Below are 17,997 nucleotides of genomic sequence, written 5' to 3'. Positions count from 1 at the left end.
TATGCATATGGCTGGTTCACTTTGTTGTACAACAGAACCTAACACAGTATTGTGAAGCAATTATACTCCAATAAAGATCTATTAAAAACTGTATTTTCTTCCAAGTATATATTTCATAGTGTTATATCATGTTGCTCAGTAAAAGTGTAACCATTTCTCCATTGTTGGATACAGGCTTTACTCGATCCATTTTGGGGGTCTATTCTAAGTAATACTGGAATGAACTTTCTATGTGTGCTACTGTGAATGAACCTTTGTGCACATCTTGGAATCATTCCTTAGGAAAATTTCCAGAAGCAAAATTGCTAGATCAAAGAGTGTGGATGTTGTTAAGGCTTTTGATAAATATTGAAAACTTGCTAGTGAGGAAAGTTGTGCCACTTTATACTTCACCTGCTTAGACGTCACTGGCTGGGTGAGAGGTGGCAAGGGCCTGAGCCAGGTTGGTGCGGTAGAGACAAAGGTAGTGCAGAGAGGGGTATTCAAGATACATTTCTGACAGCACATCTGCAGGCCTTGGCAACAAATGGCTTATGGCAGGCTGTGTGCTTGCGCGTGTATGTGTGTGTTGGGGGACCAGGCTGGAGGAGAATTTCTACCCCATCTTCCAGATAGGATTTGCCAGGATGCAGATAAGATAATTTACAGGACAGCACCTAGCAAACTTGAGGTGCTCTATAGATGTAAAAGCTTATTGATAGTAACTATGAAATCCCACCCAAAAGGCTGTTTCAAGGATGAAATGGGCTGGTGTGTATGAAGCCTCTAAGCTCTAGGCAAATAGTCATTCTCCTGTGACCTGGCACAATCTTGGGAGATAAACTTGGGAGAATTGCTACATTTTATCCTCATCCGTTTGAGTCATAGTGCACGTGGACACTTGCTTTCCTTTTCCTTTGTCTCCTGCTTCCAGTGAGGAGGGAATCAGCTTAAACAGCTGAGGGTAGGGTCCAGGCTGGAGTGACAGGGAAGGAGATACCTCCATGCTTGGTCTGCCTTGGGTCCCTAAGGCAGAGGGAAGTGCTTGGGGCTGCAGCCGTGACCTCTGGTCTCTTGGCTGGGCCACATTGTGCGCTCACCCTGGGGGAGGAGCCTAAAGATGCTGATAATGAGGCCCTTCCGGTGCAGCCAAACAGGCGCAGGAAAGCTTCTGCAGAGGAAAGATTAGACACAATCCCTGATTTAGAGAACACGATGGTGGGGGGTGGGGGGTGGGGGACAAACCTCCCCCCCTCCCCGGAGCTCTTTGTGGGTGGTATTGTTTATTGTTGGAGGAGAACAATAGAGGGAGCCTGGCCTGGGCTTGTGCAGAAGCTGGAAACAGCAAGTTGGGTCTGGGGAAGGCCTTTTTTAGATCAGTGCAACAAACATGTTTTGCAGACTGAGGCTCCCAATCTTGGAAAGGGATTAATGAGTGGGACGGGTATCTTCCTTTTCCCCTGGAAATCAAGGTGCCAATACTACCAAGCGCATCCAAGGCTCTTGGTCAAGCACCTGCCCCCAGGTGCTGTGGTACAAAACAAATTAGCTCTGCCTGGGGAGTGAACTGAATGGGGGCCCAAGTGGGTCCTCAGCAGTGGCCCTCCCTCCTCCTCTCACTTATATGTGGGAACACACATTTGGGCTCAGGGCAGTGACACCTTCTCACTGTGGAAGGTGAAAGAGCCTTGTTTACTTAAACAAGATCATTTGGAAGTGTGCTTTGGTTAAAGTTCTGATGAAATGCTGTTTCTTGGATTACTTTTCATTTTTCTTCTTTGTCCGGTATCCCAAATCCATTTTGTATTTCGAGGAAATAGGAAAATATAAAAGACAATATGTACAAAGAAGAAGGTAAACTATTTTATTGTCTTGGTTTTGAAAATAATATTGTGGAGATCTCAGGCCTACTTTATTTATTTATTTTTTTTGCATGTCTTAAAAACTATTCCCAAGGGCTGCTTTTTTTTTTCTTTTTCCTCTCTTCGAGATTCCTTTTATTGGATGTAATATCCCTCCCAATGCAAGCAAGCCAAGGGCTGCTTTTGACCTGCCTCCCATCCACGGGTCCATGCCAGCTTCCATTGGTGGTTAGGCCCGTGGCCTCGCCCAGTAGGGATTTATATTTGCAGACTTTATTTGTCCTGGCGGCAGCTCTGATTTAGAGTCAGGGGACCCACGTGTCTCTTCTGACTCTGTTGCTTGCATGCTGAGTGGCCTGAGGTGAGTCACTCTCCTACTTTCAAATGCCATTTCTGTGAAATGGGGAGAAAAGGACAGGCTTCTCCTGCTTCCTCAGGAAGATTCTGTGTCAGGGTACAGTGAGAGTAATTTCTGAGTGGTAATACATGATTTACATGGGCGAGAGTTTTGTTTTTATTAGTGACACAAATAGACTATTTTTCTGTCCATTGGATTTGGCTGTCATACGATGGGTATTTGGTTTTAAGGGAAGTTGATGTGAAAGAATGAGCCTACCATGTCGAGTCTTGCTGCTCTGAGACATGTTTTAATATATACCATGAACTAGAAAAAGCAACTGCAGAACTTGGGTGGAACATTCCTTCCTGAATCTCTGTCACAGGAAGGGGTGCAGCAGGGCAGACAAAGAGAAAAACAAATAGAGACGGAGCACCCCAAACAGATATTTTTAAAAGGGCCCCTTTCTCTGTATTAGGACAACTACCTTGCCTTTTTATTTATTTATTTATTATTATTATTATATATTTTTTTTCGGTACGCGGGCCTCTCACTGTTATGGCCTCTCCCGTTGCAGAGCACAGGCTCCGGACGCGCAGGCTCAGCGGCCTTGGCTCACGGGCCCAGCCGCTCCGCGGCATGTGGGATCTTCCCGGACCGGGGCACGAACCCGTGTCCCCTGCATTGGCAGGTGGACTCTCAACCACTGCGCCACCAGGGAAGCCCTACCTTGCCTTTTAAGCACTATTGTAAACTGAATGAAAGGGCAGAGTCTATTAAGAGTTAGAGGTTGTCTTCTTTCCCAGAAAGAGCTACATACTACAGCCTCTCCAGAAGCAAACACTGTTGCTAGTTTTCTTTTGTATTTTTCGGAGATATTTTATGCATATGCAGATAAATAATTATATGCCCCTCTTTTCATACCATACACACCATTCTCCACCTTGCTTCTTTCACTTAATGCATCTTACAGATATCCATAGTGGGCTGCGTGGTTTTCACCATATGTACAACTATTTTCCTGCTGATGGATTTAGGCTGATTTCTTATTTGCTATTACAAACATTGTTGTAAGGAATATCCTACTCCATGTGTTTTCGCACATGTGTATCAGTATAAGTGTAGGACAGATTCCTAGGAGTGAAATTGCTGGGTCGGAGGGGTTATAATAGCCCTTTTAGTTTTAACTCAGTATTGCCCTCCATAGAAGTTGCATTGATTTGCCTCCCACCAGCAGTATTCAATGCCCCATTTCTCTACTCTCTGTCCAATACAGAGTGAATGTTGCCAATCTGATATGAAAAATGGCCTCTGATTACAAATTGATTATAGTTTTCATTATAAATTATTATTTATAATTATAAATCATTTAGTTTGAATTTACTCAAACTATATGAGTGAGGCTGATCTTTTCTTTTTTTTAAATGTAAGTACCATTTTAATTTCCTTCTTGTAAACTATCTGCTCATGTCCTTTGCCCTATTTTTCTATTGGGTTATTCATTTTTTCTTATTGATTTGTAGGAACTCTTTATGCATTTAAGGAAATTAGCCCTTAGTTATATGCATTTCAGGTATTTTAGTCAGTTTATCTTTTACTCTTTTGCAATGCAGAATTTAAAAAAAATTAGTCAAATGGGTCACTATCTTTATTTTATGGCTTTGATTTTGAGCAATTCTTAGAAAGCCTGCCCCACTTTAAGATTTATATATTTATGTATATCCTGCTTTCTTCTAGCACTTTCATGTTTTCGTTTTTAAAAATCCAAATCTTTAATCCATATGGAATTTATTTTAGTATAACTCTCACAGAGTTCCAACTTAATTTTGTCACAGAAAAACTTGGATCTTGAATCCTGATACTTTTACTCATTAGCTGTGTAATTTTGAACAAATAGGTTAACTTCTCTGAACCTCAGTTTCCTTATCTATATATAAGAATAATAAGCCTACCTAGAAGGAGGAGATATGGGGATATATGTATATGTATAGCTGATTCACTTTGTTATAAAGCAGAAACTAACACACCATTGTAAAGCAATTATACTCCAATAAAGATGTTAAAAATTAGCCTACCTAATGAGGTTGTTGAAAAAGTTAAATAAGATTATATATGGAAACAGCACAGTTCCTGGCACATCGTAAGTGTTCAAATCATGTTCCAAATACCCAGGAACCTGGGAAAACAGTGTGTTCATGCAACGGGGAGAAGTTCTAGGTGCGTAGGATACAGAGGTCACCTTGCAACTCACCAGTGTGTGACTTAGGATGAATCACGTCATCACCTAAACCCTTGGTTTCCTCACCTGCCTAATGAATGATAAGAACCAGTTCTTGTTGGCAGGTCCAGATTAGATCATGTCTGTGAAAGCATTTGGTAAACTGTAAAGGGCCCTATGAAAATGCTGGGGATTATGGCCTGATGAATGAGGAGCAGCCACGGCACAGGTGGGTGTTTGCCATCCCTGGCCAAGAAGAATAATTAACTCACAGTAACTTGAAATTAGCAGCTGATATAAAGCAAGTGAGCTGCAGCAGTTGATTAAAGTAATGTTTAGTAATTGCCTTCTAGTAATTAAGCAATAATGAGCTTCCTGAGACAGAACCTTGTTAGAGCAAAAGACAGATCAAACAGTTCCAATTCATCCTATACTTCTTGAACACAGCCAGTGGAGTATGCAGACACGAGTATCTTGTTGAAGCATGGTCCTTGTCTTTAAGGACAGACAGTAGGAGCAATAGATGTGTAGGGCACGGCCCCCTCCACCAGACCGACCACCTGTGGATATGTACTTGGAGGAAGGTCCACAGTGCCCTGGGATTGTCCAGGAGGGAGAGACTCACTTGCTCAGCCCTGTGTGCCAGTCTGAACCCAGTCCCTGGAGTCTGGCCCAGATTCTGAAGAACCCCAGCTCAGTAATGCTTTCTTCAAATATTACTTGCTGCCCTTTTTTATTCCTTGTTTGGTTGTTTTTGATGTTTCTAATGTCCTGCCCATCTTCCTCCACAGCTGGGGTTGTGCTTAGGGCCTCTGTTTCTACTAGACCTGATGAGTCAAATTTTCCCTGGGTAGGAGTTGCTAGATAAAATATAGAATGCCCAGAGACTTCCCTGGCAGTCCAGTGGTTAAGACTCCACGCTCCCAATGCAGGGGACCCAGGGTCTATCCCTGGTTGGGGAACTAAGATCCCACATACTGCAACTAATCCCACAAGCGACAACTACTGAGCCCGCATGCCACAACTAGAGGAGCCCGCGCGCTGCAACTAGAGAAGCCCGTGTGCCGCAATGAAGACCCAGCTCAGCCTAAAAAAGTATGTCATAGGAAGTATTTGGGTCATACTTATATACTAAAAAATTATTCATAGGTCCCATGTAATATTTGGAGCAAACATATTAAAATTTATTTGTTTGCTATCTGAAATTGAAATTTAGCTAGGTCTCCTCTTCCTTCCTTCTTCCCTCCCTCCCTCTAGCAACCCTACCTGGGTAGCCCTGATTTCAAATGCTATAAAATAGCATTTGACACTAATGTTTCGTGGAGGCTTAGTAGCAAGGGATGTTAAAAGGTATTAATATAAGAAAAGATTTTTCAGCTAAAGTCATGTTTGGTAAATCCTGGATTAAACAGTTAGCCAGTTTTCTTCATTGTGGAAATTTTCAAAACCTTTTAAATCTCCAACATTGCGTTATAGTATTTAGTATTTCTCAGTTATGTCACTATCTTCCCCCTCCCCCTTCCTGAGTTTTTAGGGTCATAGGAGCAAGTGTTGAGTGAAGGCTGATGGGCATTCTGGGTGTCCATTCTTTTTGTAGACCGTGAGTTCTGATTCTGGGTTTTGGGAAAATAGCACTCTGTAGAAAACAAAAAACTTCTTGTAATATTATGATTGTTTTTGTTTAAAAAATCCATAAATGAAAAAACGCATAGATGTGAGAATATATATATTAAAAATTTAGAAGGATGTATGCCAAAATATTAACTGTACTTACCCCCAGGTGGGGTGTGGGTAGGGAAAAAGATTTCCCCCAGGTGATTTTCTTTCCTTTTTGTTTGGCTGTGTGCTCTGCAATCAGTATATGTGACTCTTGTCAGAGGGTTGAGGGAAAAAATTTTTTTTGATTATTATATTTTTTAAAACATTTGATTATTATACATTTGATTATGAATCACTTTTCCATATATTACCTGATTTGCCTCTCAAGCAACTCAGTGGTGTAGGTTCTGATACTATCCCGATTTTAGGGATGAGGAAACTTTACACGGCTCTCTGGCAGACCCAGTTCTCATACTGCCTCTTTGGGTTAGAGAAGGGGCAGCACACGCTGTCCTGGGGGAGGGGCTGTCCTGGGGAGGGGCTGTCCTAGGAGGGGCCCTGGCGCCTGTTCACCCACCCCTTCCATTTATAGACCAAGGTTGAGACCTTGAAAGAGAAAAGGACCTGCGTGAGACACACGGTTTTTGAACGAGGACAAGTCCCCCGAGTATCATTTTCTTGGGCAGGGGCTGGGGGTCAGAAGCCAGGGCAGGGATCTGGCCCTGTGTTCACCAGAAGCCTTGACTTTATCTGTTACCCTGAGCCCAAAAGGGCAAGGGGAAAAAATGTTCTGATGTACAGCAGTGAATACAGTTTGTTTTGTTTTTTAAAAAGGTCACTTTGATAAATGGTTTATGTTGCCAAAATCACATTGCTTAGAATTTTTTTTCTTTTAAGCTTTTCATAGTACATCTTGCTTCCTTATCCTTTTTGAACTCATTTTTTTCTTTTCTTCATCTCTTTTTCCTTTTTTGAATCTTCTGTACATATCCATTTATTTAGAGCTATCGTGGTGATGATATTTGAGGTTTCGCTTGTTTATCTGAGTAGTGTTCCTGTTTATATTCCCTGTGCCAATACTTGGTTACAGGGACAAATGGTGACTGAATTGTGGATGTGGTTTTCAAGGAAAAGTCTGGGTCCAGCTCCTAAAAGAGACCTGGGCTTGGAGGGCATCATGAGGAGCTGTGCTTGTATGACCTAGAATCAGTGTGTGGTCCTTTCAATGTGGGTGCGTTGCTCCTAGACCAGGGAGGTTCCAGAACACTGCAGCTCCAGGGGACCTCAGGGCACATTCAACTGACCCTGCAGCCCTCATGACAGTTACAGCAACGCTGTCAGCCACGAGGCAGGGGGCCGCAGCATCCTATTTCAGTAGGAGCAGGGCTCTGGAGTCAGATGGATCTGTCTTTGGGTCCTGGTCCTAAGACTAACTAGCTGCATGACTTTAGGATAAACTCTTTGTGCCTGTTTCCTCTGCTATGATTAGGGATGGTACTCATAGTACCCTACCTCATACGGTTGTTGTGAGGATTAAATAAGTGAACACATGTAGAAGAATACCTGGCACATAATAAACATTGAATTAAGTGTCAGCTATTATTAACAATAATAGAATATACAGTTCTTAGAATTGTGCTTGGCCAGTAGCATATCTTGTGACATGTCTGCTCCCCAGACAAGGTGCAACTTTTGTTTTCAGTTTTAGGGCTGCGTGTAACTAACTGCTACTGAGTGGGATCCCCCTCCTTGGATGCTGTCTCATCACTTGGTGATTGGTGATGCCTGAGCTGTTACATTACTTCCCAAACAGAAAGGCTTCCTCAGAGCATAGTTTCCAGAGATTCTTGTGAGCTTTTCATCCAGCAATGTGTTTTCTATTAGAAACAGAAGAGTACCACAGCCAGTAACCTGGAGTTCACAGTCCAGCCGTAGCCACAGGCAGCCTGCATTTCTAAAGAGACCAGACACTTTTTCTCCCAGAAGTTTATTTAAAAAAACATTTAACGGAGCATTAAAATAATTTCTTATAGAAAGGAGAAGGGCCTTCACTTTTTTTTTTTTTTTGCGGTACGCGGGCCTCTCACTGTTGTGGCCTCTCCTGTTGCAGAGCACAGGCTCCGGACGTGCAGGCTCAGCGGCCATGGCTCACGGGCCCAGCTGCTCCGCGGCATGTGGGATCTTCCCGGACCGGGGCACGAACCCGTGTCCCCTGCATCGGCAGGTGGACTCTCAACCACTGCGCCACCAGGGAAGCCCGGGCCTTCACTTTTAGTCTGTGGCTTGCTCCAGGTGGTCTCTACCCGAGACTTGACTATGAACGTGACTCTGGCCACGTAACTCTTTGCCTTCCTTCTCTGAAGGTGCATAATTTGGGCACTGTTGACCTTCTCTTAAGAGCCCTGTTTCTCAGGTCTTTGTTTTTGGACTTTCTTCTCTCGATTCTCTGCTTTGTTTCTTTGACCTCTGCCAAAGATGGAGAAATAAATGTGTTGCAAACAATCTAAGCACAGAAAAAGAATGTGGCCCAGTACTGTGTTCTCTTTTTGTTGACTTAGGAAGCAGTGAGTTATGGTCCGCATATGAGCCACAGAGCCTCACATCTTCCTGCTCTCCTTGCACCTAGCCCTGAGATATATTTCCTTTTCACTTTTAACAGCTTTATTGAGTTTTAATCCCTGCCATTTTAGCCAGAGTCTGACCTTGGTTCTTATTTAAACTGCTACAGTGTGGTAGAAAGAGTTCTGGATTTGAAGCCAGAGGGGAAGAGAAAAAGGAAATCACATTTATTGAGTCTTACCCTTCATCATTCCATTTCTTCAGATCTTTCTTAAGATGCTATTATAAGCCAGGCATTCTGAAAGGCGCCGTAGGGCAGTGCTTCAGGGATGTGGGAGCTGGACCCAGGCTATCTGGGTTTGAATTTCACTTCCATCAGTGAAGGGGGACCCACCGTTAAGTAGGACCTTAATGACTTCTTATTTAACTTCTCCTGTGCCTCAGTCTCCCCATCTGTCAAGTTAGAATGCTAATAGTGTCTACCTGATAGGAGTGTTGTGAGGATCAATGAGTTAATAATAAAGAATGAGGTGATGATGATGATGACGGTGACAATGGTGATGATAGGGAGGGGCTGGGGTCAGGGCTCAATCAGACAGAGACTTCACTGCTCTCATGCTGCTCACAGCTGTGTGTGCGCGTGCACGTGCATGCTGAGGGATGAACTTGGAGTGTGAGACAGATATAAATAATTAAGTACAGTAAAACTTGGTGAGTTACTATAGGGCAGGGGAGGGGACTGTGGGAGCATATGGCAGTGAGGCTTCTTTTGATGGCATGTATACCTTCTGAACTTGAAGTCTGGCTGTTAGCTTTATGACTTTGGGTGACCCTCAATTTACTCACCTGCAAAACAGGTAACATAAAATACCAGCCTCATAAACTTGTAAAAACAAATGGAAATAGACATGAAGTGCCAAGTATAGTGCCTGGCATATAGTGAGTTCAGTGACTGTTTATGGACCCAGACTCTTTTTTTTTTTTTTTAAAAGAAGATGTTAGGGGTAGGAGTTTATTAATTTATTTATTTTTGCTGTGTTGGGTCTTCGTTTCTGTGCGAGGGCTATCTCTAGTTGTGGCAAGTGGGGGCCGCTCTTCATTGCGGTGCGCGGGCCTCTCACTCTCTTGGCCTCTCATTGCGGAGCACAGGCTCCAGACGCGCAGGCTCAGTAGTTGTGGCTCACGGGCCTAGTCGCTCCGTGGCATGTGGGATCCTCCCAGACCAGGGCTTGAACCCGTGTCCCCTGCATTGGCAGGCAGATTCTCAACCACTGCGCCACCAGGGAAGCCCTGGATCCAGATTCTTGACAGAGAGATATTTTTCCTTCACAGTCCCGGTGAACAGAGACAGAACCCCCTGGGCTGCCACCTGCACGTTGGCTTGGCCGTCAGTCATCTTTCCAAGGATCATTGGAATCCACATAGAAACCACCTTTGCACACAGGGAATCTACTCCTCTGGCTCCTTCACAAGTCTCAGTGCAGTGGACTCCCCTTCTGTCCTTCCACCCTGCAACCCTCAGCCCTTTGAGCTTCAGCTGGCTGGTAGGAGTGACTCCGGGCTGCTCTAGCCTCCCAGGCACCCTTACCATCTTGGGCTCGCTGATCATCCTTTTCCTCTTCCTCCAGAGTCCCTTGGGCTTGTTCTGCCTTCACCTTATGAAATGAGGTTTTTTCTGGTTTTCTCAATTTTATTTAACTTTGTTATTGTTTTTTTAAAATTTATTTATTTAATTAATTTATTTTTGGCTATGTTGAGTCTTCGTTGCTGCCTGCAGGCTTTCTCTCTAGTTGCGGCGAGTGGGGGGCTACTCTTCGTTGTAGTGTGCGGGCTTCTTATTGCGGTGGCTTCTCTTGTTGCAGAGCACGGGCTCCAGGCGCGCGGGCTTCAGTAGTTGTGGCACATGGGCTCAGTAGTAGTGGCTTGCAGGCTTTAGAGCGCAGGCTCAGTAGTTGTGGTGCACCGGCTTAGTTGCTTCGCGGCATGTGGGATCTTCCCGAACCAGGGCTGGAACCCATGTCCCCTGCATTGACAGGTAGATTCTTAACCACTGCGCAACCAGGGAAGCCCTGTTATTGTTTTCTAACTTTTCTCATGTTGGTTTCAAGGGCAGAGACTGTCTCATCTCTGTATTTCCTATGGTGACTAGCACAGTGCTGTAGTAGGTACTCAGTAGACAATAATTGTTTTTACGCGGGTAGGGCTTTGTGGTTAACCAAGCCTCTTTTGTATAGTTTTTTTTTTTTCTTTCAAATCTGCACCACAGTCCTCTGAAGTAGACAGAGCAGGTAGTATTCTTTTTAGCACAATTAAGAAACTAAGGCCTACACTTCAGCCATAGGTCCATTGATTATTTAATTCTACAGAGAAGATATTTACTGAGTGTAACTCTGTCCCATGGGCTAGGAAAATAGAGCTGAAAGACATCATCCCTTCCCTCGAGGATGAGGCAGATGTTTGAACAAATAATTGTATGAAGTTTCAGGACAGAGGAACAATGAACGTGTTTATTGGGGGAAGATCAGCGAAAAATTGAGAGAGAAAGAGACGCTTGCATTGGTCCTTAAAGGGTTGACTTCACAACACAGAAAGGGTGGGCGGGAGGGCATCCCAGATAGAGGAAATACCATGTACACAGCCTATGGGAATGAAAAGACCAGCACCTTGGGAGATACTGCAGCATCAGCAAGGCTGGCAGGAGGTGTATAGCAACGGGGTGGTGATAGAAGGGAAGATGGCAGTAACTCCCACTGGTAAGACCCCAAGACCCCCAGGGCTTGCAGGAGACTGGAAGCTTCCTCCCTTTGTTCAGTCTCCCAGTTTCTAGCCCTTCCTCCCAGAGGCACTCACAGCATGTACATAAACCACCTTTCAGCTTTGGATGGGCTCCCCTTCGCTCTGCTTCCTTGCACCCCCAGCTTGTCTGCACAGAGATTTGCAATCTCCTTTTGATGCTAAAAGAAAACATCTTATCACATGAGAGACCTGCGACCTGACTGCTTGGAAGAATAAAGTTTACCAGGTGAAATGACCTCTGTGTCATTTGCTCTTTGTGGTGTGAGGTGACTGGGAAGGAATAAAGTCCGTCTGTGACCAAACACCTGTGTTCCTCTCTCACTGGCAGGGTCACCAGAGGGGAGTGTTAAATTGCTCCTCAAATGAGTCAGCCCTGCTGTTCCCGAGGAGACGGGGTGGTGCAGCTTGAGCTCTGTGGGCAAGTCTGACCAGGCCCATCTCACTCGTGCCTGTGTTTGCCTTGCAGCTGTGTAAATGAGTATGGAAGATTATGATTTCCTGTTTAAAATTGTTTTAATCGGCAATGCTGGTGTGGGGAAGACGTGCCTAGTCCGACGGTTCACTCAGGTAAGAAGTCTGAAGTCTGGGGTCGGGTTTTTCCATCTGGCCTTCGGGGTTAGGGGATCCTGACAGGATGGGTGAGTGGTACCTATGCCAGCCTCTTGGCTGCCAATGCTTAACGAGCCCTTTGCAAGTGTACCAGCTCCATAGCCTAGTCTGGAGGTTTTTTTTTCGACATTTAAAATTTTTCATCTTATTTGAAGTCTCAGCAACGGTGAACATGACCACTATTTTCTCTGTGAAATATCCTTTGCTCTTTCTTTTCTTTTGACTTTTTAAAAAAATTGAAGTATAGTTGAGGTACAGTATTATATTATAGGTGTACAACATAGTGATTCACCATTTTTAAAGGTTAGACTCCATTTATAGTTATTATAAGATGTTGGCTGGATTCCCAGTGTTGTATAATATATCCTCACAGCTTATTTATTTTATACGTAAGAGTTCGTATAGACTAGAGTTTCTGAACCATTTCCAGGGAGCACGGCTCAGTGGGTCTCCACCAGCCCTCCCACGCCTCTCATGGCTTCTTTTAGTAAAAGGGGTGAGTGGTTTTGCTTTCAGTCCGCAGTATCAAAAATAGCTTATCAGATTAAAAAAAAAAAGATTACTCGTTAATAATAATCCAAAGGTGGAAACAAATGAATCTGGATGTCAAGTTAAACCTAAATGTTAACTTTTTAAAAACTCAAATTCAAATTAAACCCCTCAAGCTCCCTGCTGATGCCCTCTCAGTTCCTCCCAGAAAGCTGATCAAATCGTTTTGGTTTAGAACCAAATATGCTGATTTTTCTAATCTATTCCACGGGAATGAAATGAGAACAGTGAAGGACTATTTGAACTAAATTAAATGTTCCCTCTGGGTTGAGTCCTTATCATTTGTTCTAAGTACAAGTTCCCTTTGGGGCTGCCCTTTTGAGAATTACTGCCAGAGATTATATACCTGATTTCACACAGAAATGGGTGGGAAATCATTCTGAGGTTGACCTTCTTCTGTGTTTTCCTGGAAAATTATGAATGGCATCCTTTTCAGGATTTATCATGCATGCATCTTGCATTTTCATAAAGTGCTAACGGGGAAGGTTGAGAATAGCTCTTCTGTCTAAGACACAGGGCAACCTGGTGCCCAGGAGAGAACACTGGCTCGAGAGTGGAGACACGGGCCCTCGTCGCAGCTCTTGCCCCGTAAGCCTGGGGAAACTCCGCCCCCTTGCCGGGCCTTCCTGCCTCCCTGTGATCTCCAAGGCCCCTTCTAGCTCTGACAGTCTGTGGTTCTCTGGAAAACTGGAGAGACAGATTGGTTAACACAAATAGCTTGAGGGCAGAGAGTCATCTTTGGAAATGTCAAGGTTTTTCCCATGATAATGAACGCAGAATAGGACTTTTTACTAAGCCATGGCCTGGTGAAATCAAAAGTAACAAGCTGACAGGCATCTGGGCTCAGTCAACCGCCATGGCGTAATATTGGAAACTCCAACTGGTTTTACTTCCCTCTACCATTAGTAACCTTTCTGCTTTTGGCAGGAGGACAAGACTGCAGAGACCTAAAGTTTTCAGTCCCTTTGTCAGAAGTTCCCTTGACCTTGTCTAATGACTGAAAGTTCCCTTAGAGACTTTTCAGCCCGCTCTTCTCATTTTATAGGTAAAAAACTCAGGTCTTAGAGGGATGAAATGACTTGTTAGCATCTCATATCATGTTAGTGGCAAGGCTAGGAGTAGAATCCAGATCTTCCGGTTCACAGCGTGATATTTTTTATCTTTTGCATGTTCTAACTTCTGAGACCGTAGGAGTCTGGCTTTTCTTTTTAAAAGCATAATTCTTGTCATTAGGGGTAAAAATACTTTGATTTTTAAACAGTAATTTTTACCAATAAGCACACCACCCCTTATTTTTCTTTTCTGTTTACTTTTTACCCCTCCCAGTCCCTTAACTCCCCCCAAAGTTCATATTTCATAGACAGGATTATGTTTAGTTTTGTTATTTAGTAGACAGTTAAAATGAATTGGATTCAGCTGTTTTTGAGGCATGAGGAATTGGGGAACAAAATGATGAGGGAGACACTGGGAAGGATTTGTTTTATTTTTTGGCATTTGTTATACTGCAAAACAGCTGGAGCTGTAAACTTGAAGCTTGGCAGCCTTGTGTTTGAGCCAAACCAAAATAGAAGAAAATTGATTCAATATTTGTAAGCAAAGTTGTGAATGTTTATATTTACATCTTTTGCAGACGTGCAGTGGAACAGTTTCTGTTGGTCTGATGCTCAGTCTTTTAAGTTCATACTTTAATTAAAGAACCCTCTTGTTAGGGAATGGACTTAATTAAAGATGCCCCAGTCTTAGCTCCCAGAGCTAATACAGTCCATTTTACTTTAATTTCTGGAAATTCTGGAGTATGAATGTGAAGAGGGAAGAGAAACTAGGTGAAGGGTTCTTTCTTGATAGAATTCCTTCCCACTTCAACTCCCTCCCTAAGCTTACAGGAAATATTATGTGACAGTAAATTACATTATACATGTAATTTTACTAAAATCATACCTTTCTAGTTCAGCTTCCAATTTGATGTAAAGCTTTGTTTTGAAATACTTACATCATACCAGAGAGAAGGACTGGTTTGCCTAAGGTCACTCAGAGATCCTTAGGCTGCTGCCTCCTGGTTTGGTGCTATTTCTACTATACTGTCTCCCTGGGTGACTGCTTTTCTTCAGTTATCTTCCCAGGGTCATTGGCCCTGATCTCATGTAGTTATATCTGTATGGTACAGAAATAGTTATCACTCTCAGGGCGGATGGAAATTCAGAGGATCACTGTCTCATTCATGTTTCTTGTGTTGAGTTCTTGTTTGTTTTTTCATCTTGGTTGTTCACCCCCATGGCTGTCCATGCCCTAGACTAATAGCCAGTTTGAATCTTCCTTGAGCTTACCTTTTAGAGCACCTGTCCGTTTTGCCCCCACCCAGACCATCCTGATCTCATCCCTGCAGCTCCATGTCTTATCCTTGTGTCTGATTTTTCTGTTTCATTCTTTGAAGTCAGGTCCCCCGTCCTTTCCCAGTTCTCTTCTTTTACCCTCTCTGTCTGCTTCCTCCTTTCTTTGTACCCCTTTCTCCTTCCTTCTTCTTTCAGCATTTCTCTCTCCCCCATCCACCCTCCTTTCTCCTCCCCTCAAAACATACACACAAAGTTAAATTAAACAGGGTTCCCATGACACTAGCCAGAGTTCTCTCTTCTAACAGTTAACTCAGCCAAAGGAAGGAGCTGGCGATGGGTAGTAATGGGGTGGGGTGGGGGGAGAATCTCATTTAATTGAAAGATTTGCTTATTGTTATTTTCTATTATTTCTGCTTTAGGGTCTTTTCCCCCCAGGACAAGGAGCCACAATTGGAGTTGATTTTATGATTAAGACAGTGGAGATTAATGGTGAAAAAGTAAAGGTAAGATACTAAGTGTTCAATAAGGGTTTCATTGTGTTGTGTGAGAGGAAGTAGTGTTTTCATAACATTTATTAAATCACCTAATGGAAACCCACACTGAAAATAACATACTCAGCCATGGCAGCTTATTTCCAAACAGAGTTCCTCTCTTCCATTTATAGGGGCAGGAAGGGGTTATGGGTGATGTGTTTACAAATGGGAAGACAGAGAGAGAAGAGCTGAGGCAAGTTTGTCCTGTCTCTTGTCATGTCAGACTTCCCTGGTGGTCCAGTGGTTAAGACTCTGTGCTTCCACTGCAGGGGGCATGGGTTCGATCCCTGGTCAGGGGACTAAGATCCCGCATGCTGTGTGGCATGGCCAAAAAAAAGAAAAAGGAAGAAATTTCTTTTGGGGATCTCTTGAGTTGGGCCATTATGCAGAGCTATATCTTCTTCTTTTTTTTTTAAATTGGAGTACGATTGCTTTACAATGTTGTGTTAGTTTCTGCTGTACAATAAAGTGAATCAGCTATGTGTATACATATATCCTTTCCTTCTTGGACCTCCCTTCCCCCACCCCCATCCTACCCATCTAGGTCATCACAGAGCACGGACCTGAGCTCCCTGTTTCTTCTTAATAGCAGCTTCATGAAAGAGCCTCCCGATTCCTACATTCATTATGGGTCATTCTGTTGTATGAATCATTTATTGGAATTATTCTGTCTACCACCCTACCCCTATCCCTAGTAAAGGAGAAATACTAAATGAGGGGTCCAGGAAGGGTCCATGATCTGCCCCGTCCCCTTTGTGGCCTCTGGATGGTTTGGTACCTGTATGAGCTATGGCGTCTGAGTTCAGTAACAGGAGAAGGGAGGTAGTATTTTTCGAGTGCCTAATATGCATCAATCCCCCTGCTACCTGTTTTTACATTTAACTTAATCCTTTTTGTAAACTCTGTGAGGTAAGTGGTAAATTGTCTTCATTTTATAGTTTTCAGAGAGGTTGAGTGACTTATTTATCCAGGGCTACACAGTTTAGCAAGGGAGGTAGGCAGGATCTGAACCGGTTTTGTGTGGGCCAGTGTACCTCACTGCCTCCCTGACAGGGGTCTCTACTGCTCTGAGAGCAGAGGAGAATGAAAGCATAGTAAGCCCATTATCTCGGAGCAAGGAAAGCGGGAGGTGATGGAAAGAAGTGTGCAGTAATTACTTGGGGGACTTCCCTGGCGGTCCAGTGGTTAAGTCTCTGTGCTTCCACTGCAGGGGGCATGGGTTCGATCCCTGGTCAGGGAACTAAGATCTCACACGCCGCATGGTGTGGCCAAAAAAGAAGAAGAAAAAAGACTAAATTACTTGGAAGGAGGGTAGAGATACTGATCTTTGGCACTGTGCCCCTCAGAGTTAGTGAAATTCCACGGTCAGATCTTTCAGAGCTGAGTCCCATGGAAAGAAGCGGTGACCCTGGCATCAGCAGCACAGTGAGGACCCTGGCATCAGAGTTCTAGCCAGATCCCAACCTCAGCATCCCAAGTTTGAGTCCATGTCACTTGCATCCTTCTCCCATAGGTACCTGCACTCCCACCTTCAGATGCCTCAGGAAGGGCAGAGAAGCTCCGGGGTGCTCTTACAGCATGTCACAGACATACAGAGATGTGTTTAGGATGAGGCCCCTGAGTGGGGGACAGTATCTTTCCTAGTGCCTCTTCCAGCCCTGACTCTTCAAAGGGTTTGTTTTTTTTTTACTGCAAAGACATCTACACTAAATACAATAGTGATGGAGAGCTGGGGGCTCTGGAAAATAAAAGCAGGGTGTGGAATCCACATAAATGCCAACTGGAAAGGTCAGAAAAACTGTGCATTGGGGTGGTGAGAAGAAGCTGGGTGGGGAGAGAAGGGAGCCAGGCGTGTGCACTTGAGAGGCGGCGGCAGGAAGAGCCACTTGTAGTTCCCTCCTGTTCCAGCAGAGGCAGGTGGTACCATCCCAAGGAGCTGGGTTAAGGTAACTTCTGTTTTAGGCATTGTATTCCCAGATGTTTGGGTTTCCCATTTATATACATATATATGTATGAGTTCATTCCTTTGACCAGAAAGGTTCATGCCTGCCATATGCCAGGCCCTGGGAATAGATAGCAGTGAATAAGAAATGGTCCCCACTGTTAAAGAACAGGCTTATTTTTCCTTCCTGAATCCCCAGATTTAGGTATTACATTTATGCCACTTTCCGTGAACCATAACCTCATTTTGAAGTACTTATTATACTCAGCTAAAATCCATCTTTTTATAGCATCTAACTCTACCACGAGACCACAGGCTCCCCAAGAACAAGGTTTATATCTTACTCATCTTTGTATCACAGCACAGTGCCCGTTCCCATCATCACTTTAGGCCTCTGGACCTTCGTCTATGAGAAGTGAGAGTTGGTTCATCTCCGAAATCCAGTCCTAATTAATTTGCCTGGGATTTTTTCTAGCCGTATATGTAGAATCAAGATAGAAAATGACCCTCTTCAACTACATTAGTCCAAGGGTCTCATTAACACTTGGACATGTGAGGAGAGCAGCCCAGGCTTCACTAAGGAAGCAGTTGTTGTCTTATTATTGTTGGTGTTCTTTAACATTTACTGAATACCTCTTCTTGGTGAGAGTTAAGTGTCTTTTTGCTAGTAGTTTGCAGGCTTTC

At 43.8% G+C, this 17,997-nt stretch overlaps 1 protein-coding gene across 1 annotated transcript in view; it reads left to right on the top strand.

Annotated features, from left to right (window-relative positions):
* Positions 1-17,997, top strand: part of RAB30 (RAB30, member RAS oncogene family) — an 89,138-nt gene that overhangs the window by 59,741 nt on the left and 11,400 nt on the right. The window contains exons 2-3 of the mRNA XM_060157865.1: positions 11,817-11,917; positions 15,258-15,341. Coding sequence (XP_060013848.1) covers positions 11,825-11,917; positions 15,258-15,341 — 177 coding nt within the window. The 5' untranslated portion in view covers positions 11,817-11,824. The remainder of the gene's footprint in view (positions 1-11,816; positions 11,918-15,257; positions 15,342-17,997) is intronic.

This window comes from Lagenorhynchus albirostris, chromosome 9, assembly GCF_949774975.1.
Source record: "Lagenorhynchus albirostris chromosome 9, mLagAlb1.1, whole genome shotgun sequence".
In the NCBI taxonomy this organism is placed as follows: Eukaryota; Metazoa; Chordata; class Mammalia; order Artiodactyla; family Delphinidae; genus Lagenorhynchus; species Lagenorhynchus albirostris.
Note: the sequence above shows the minus strand (reverse complement) of the source record. Positions and strands in the feature narration are given on the sequence as shown.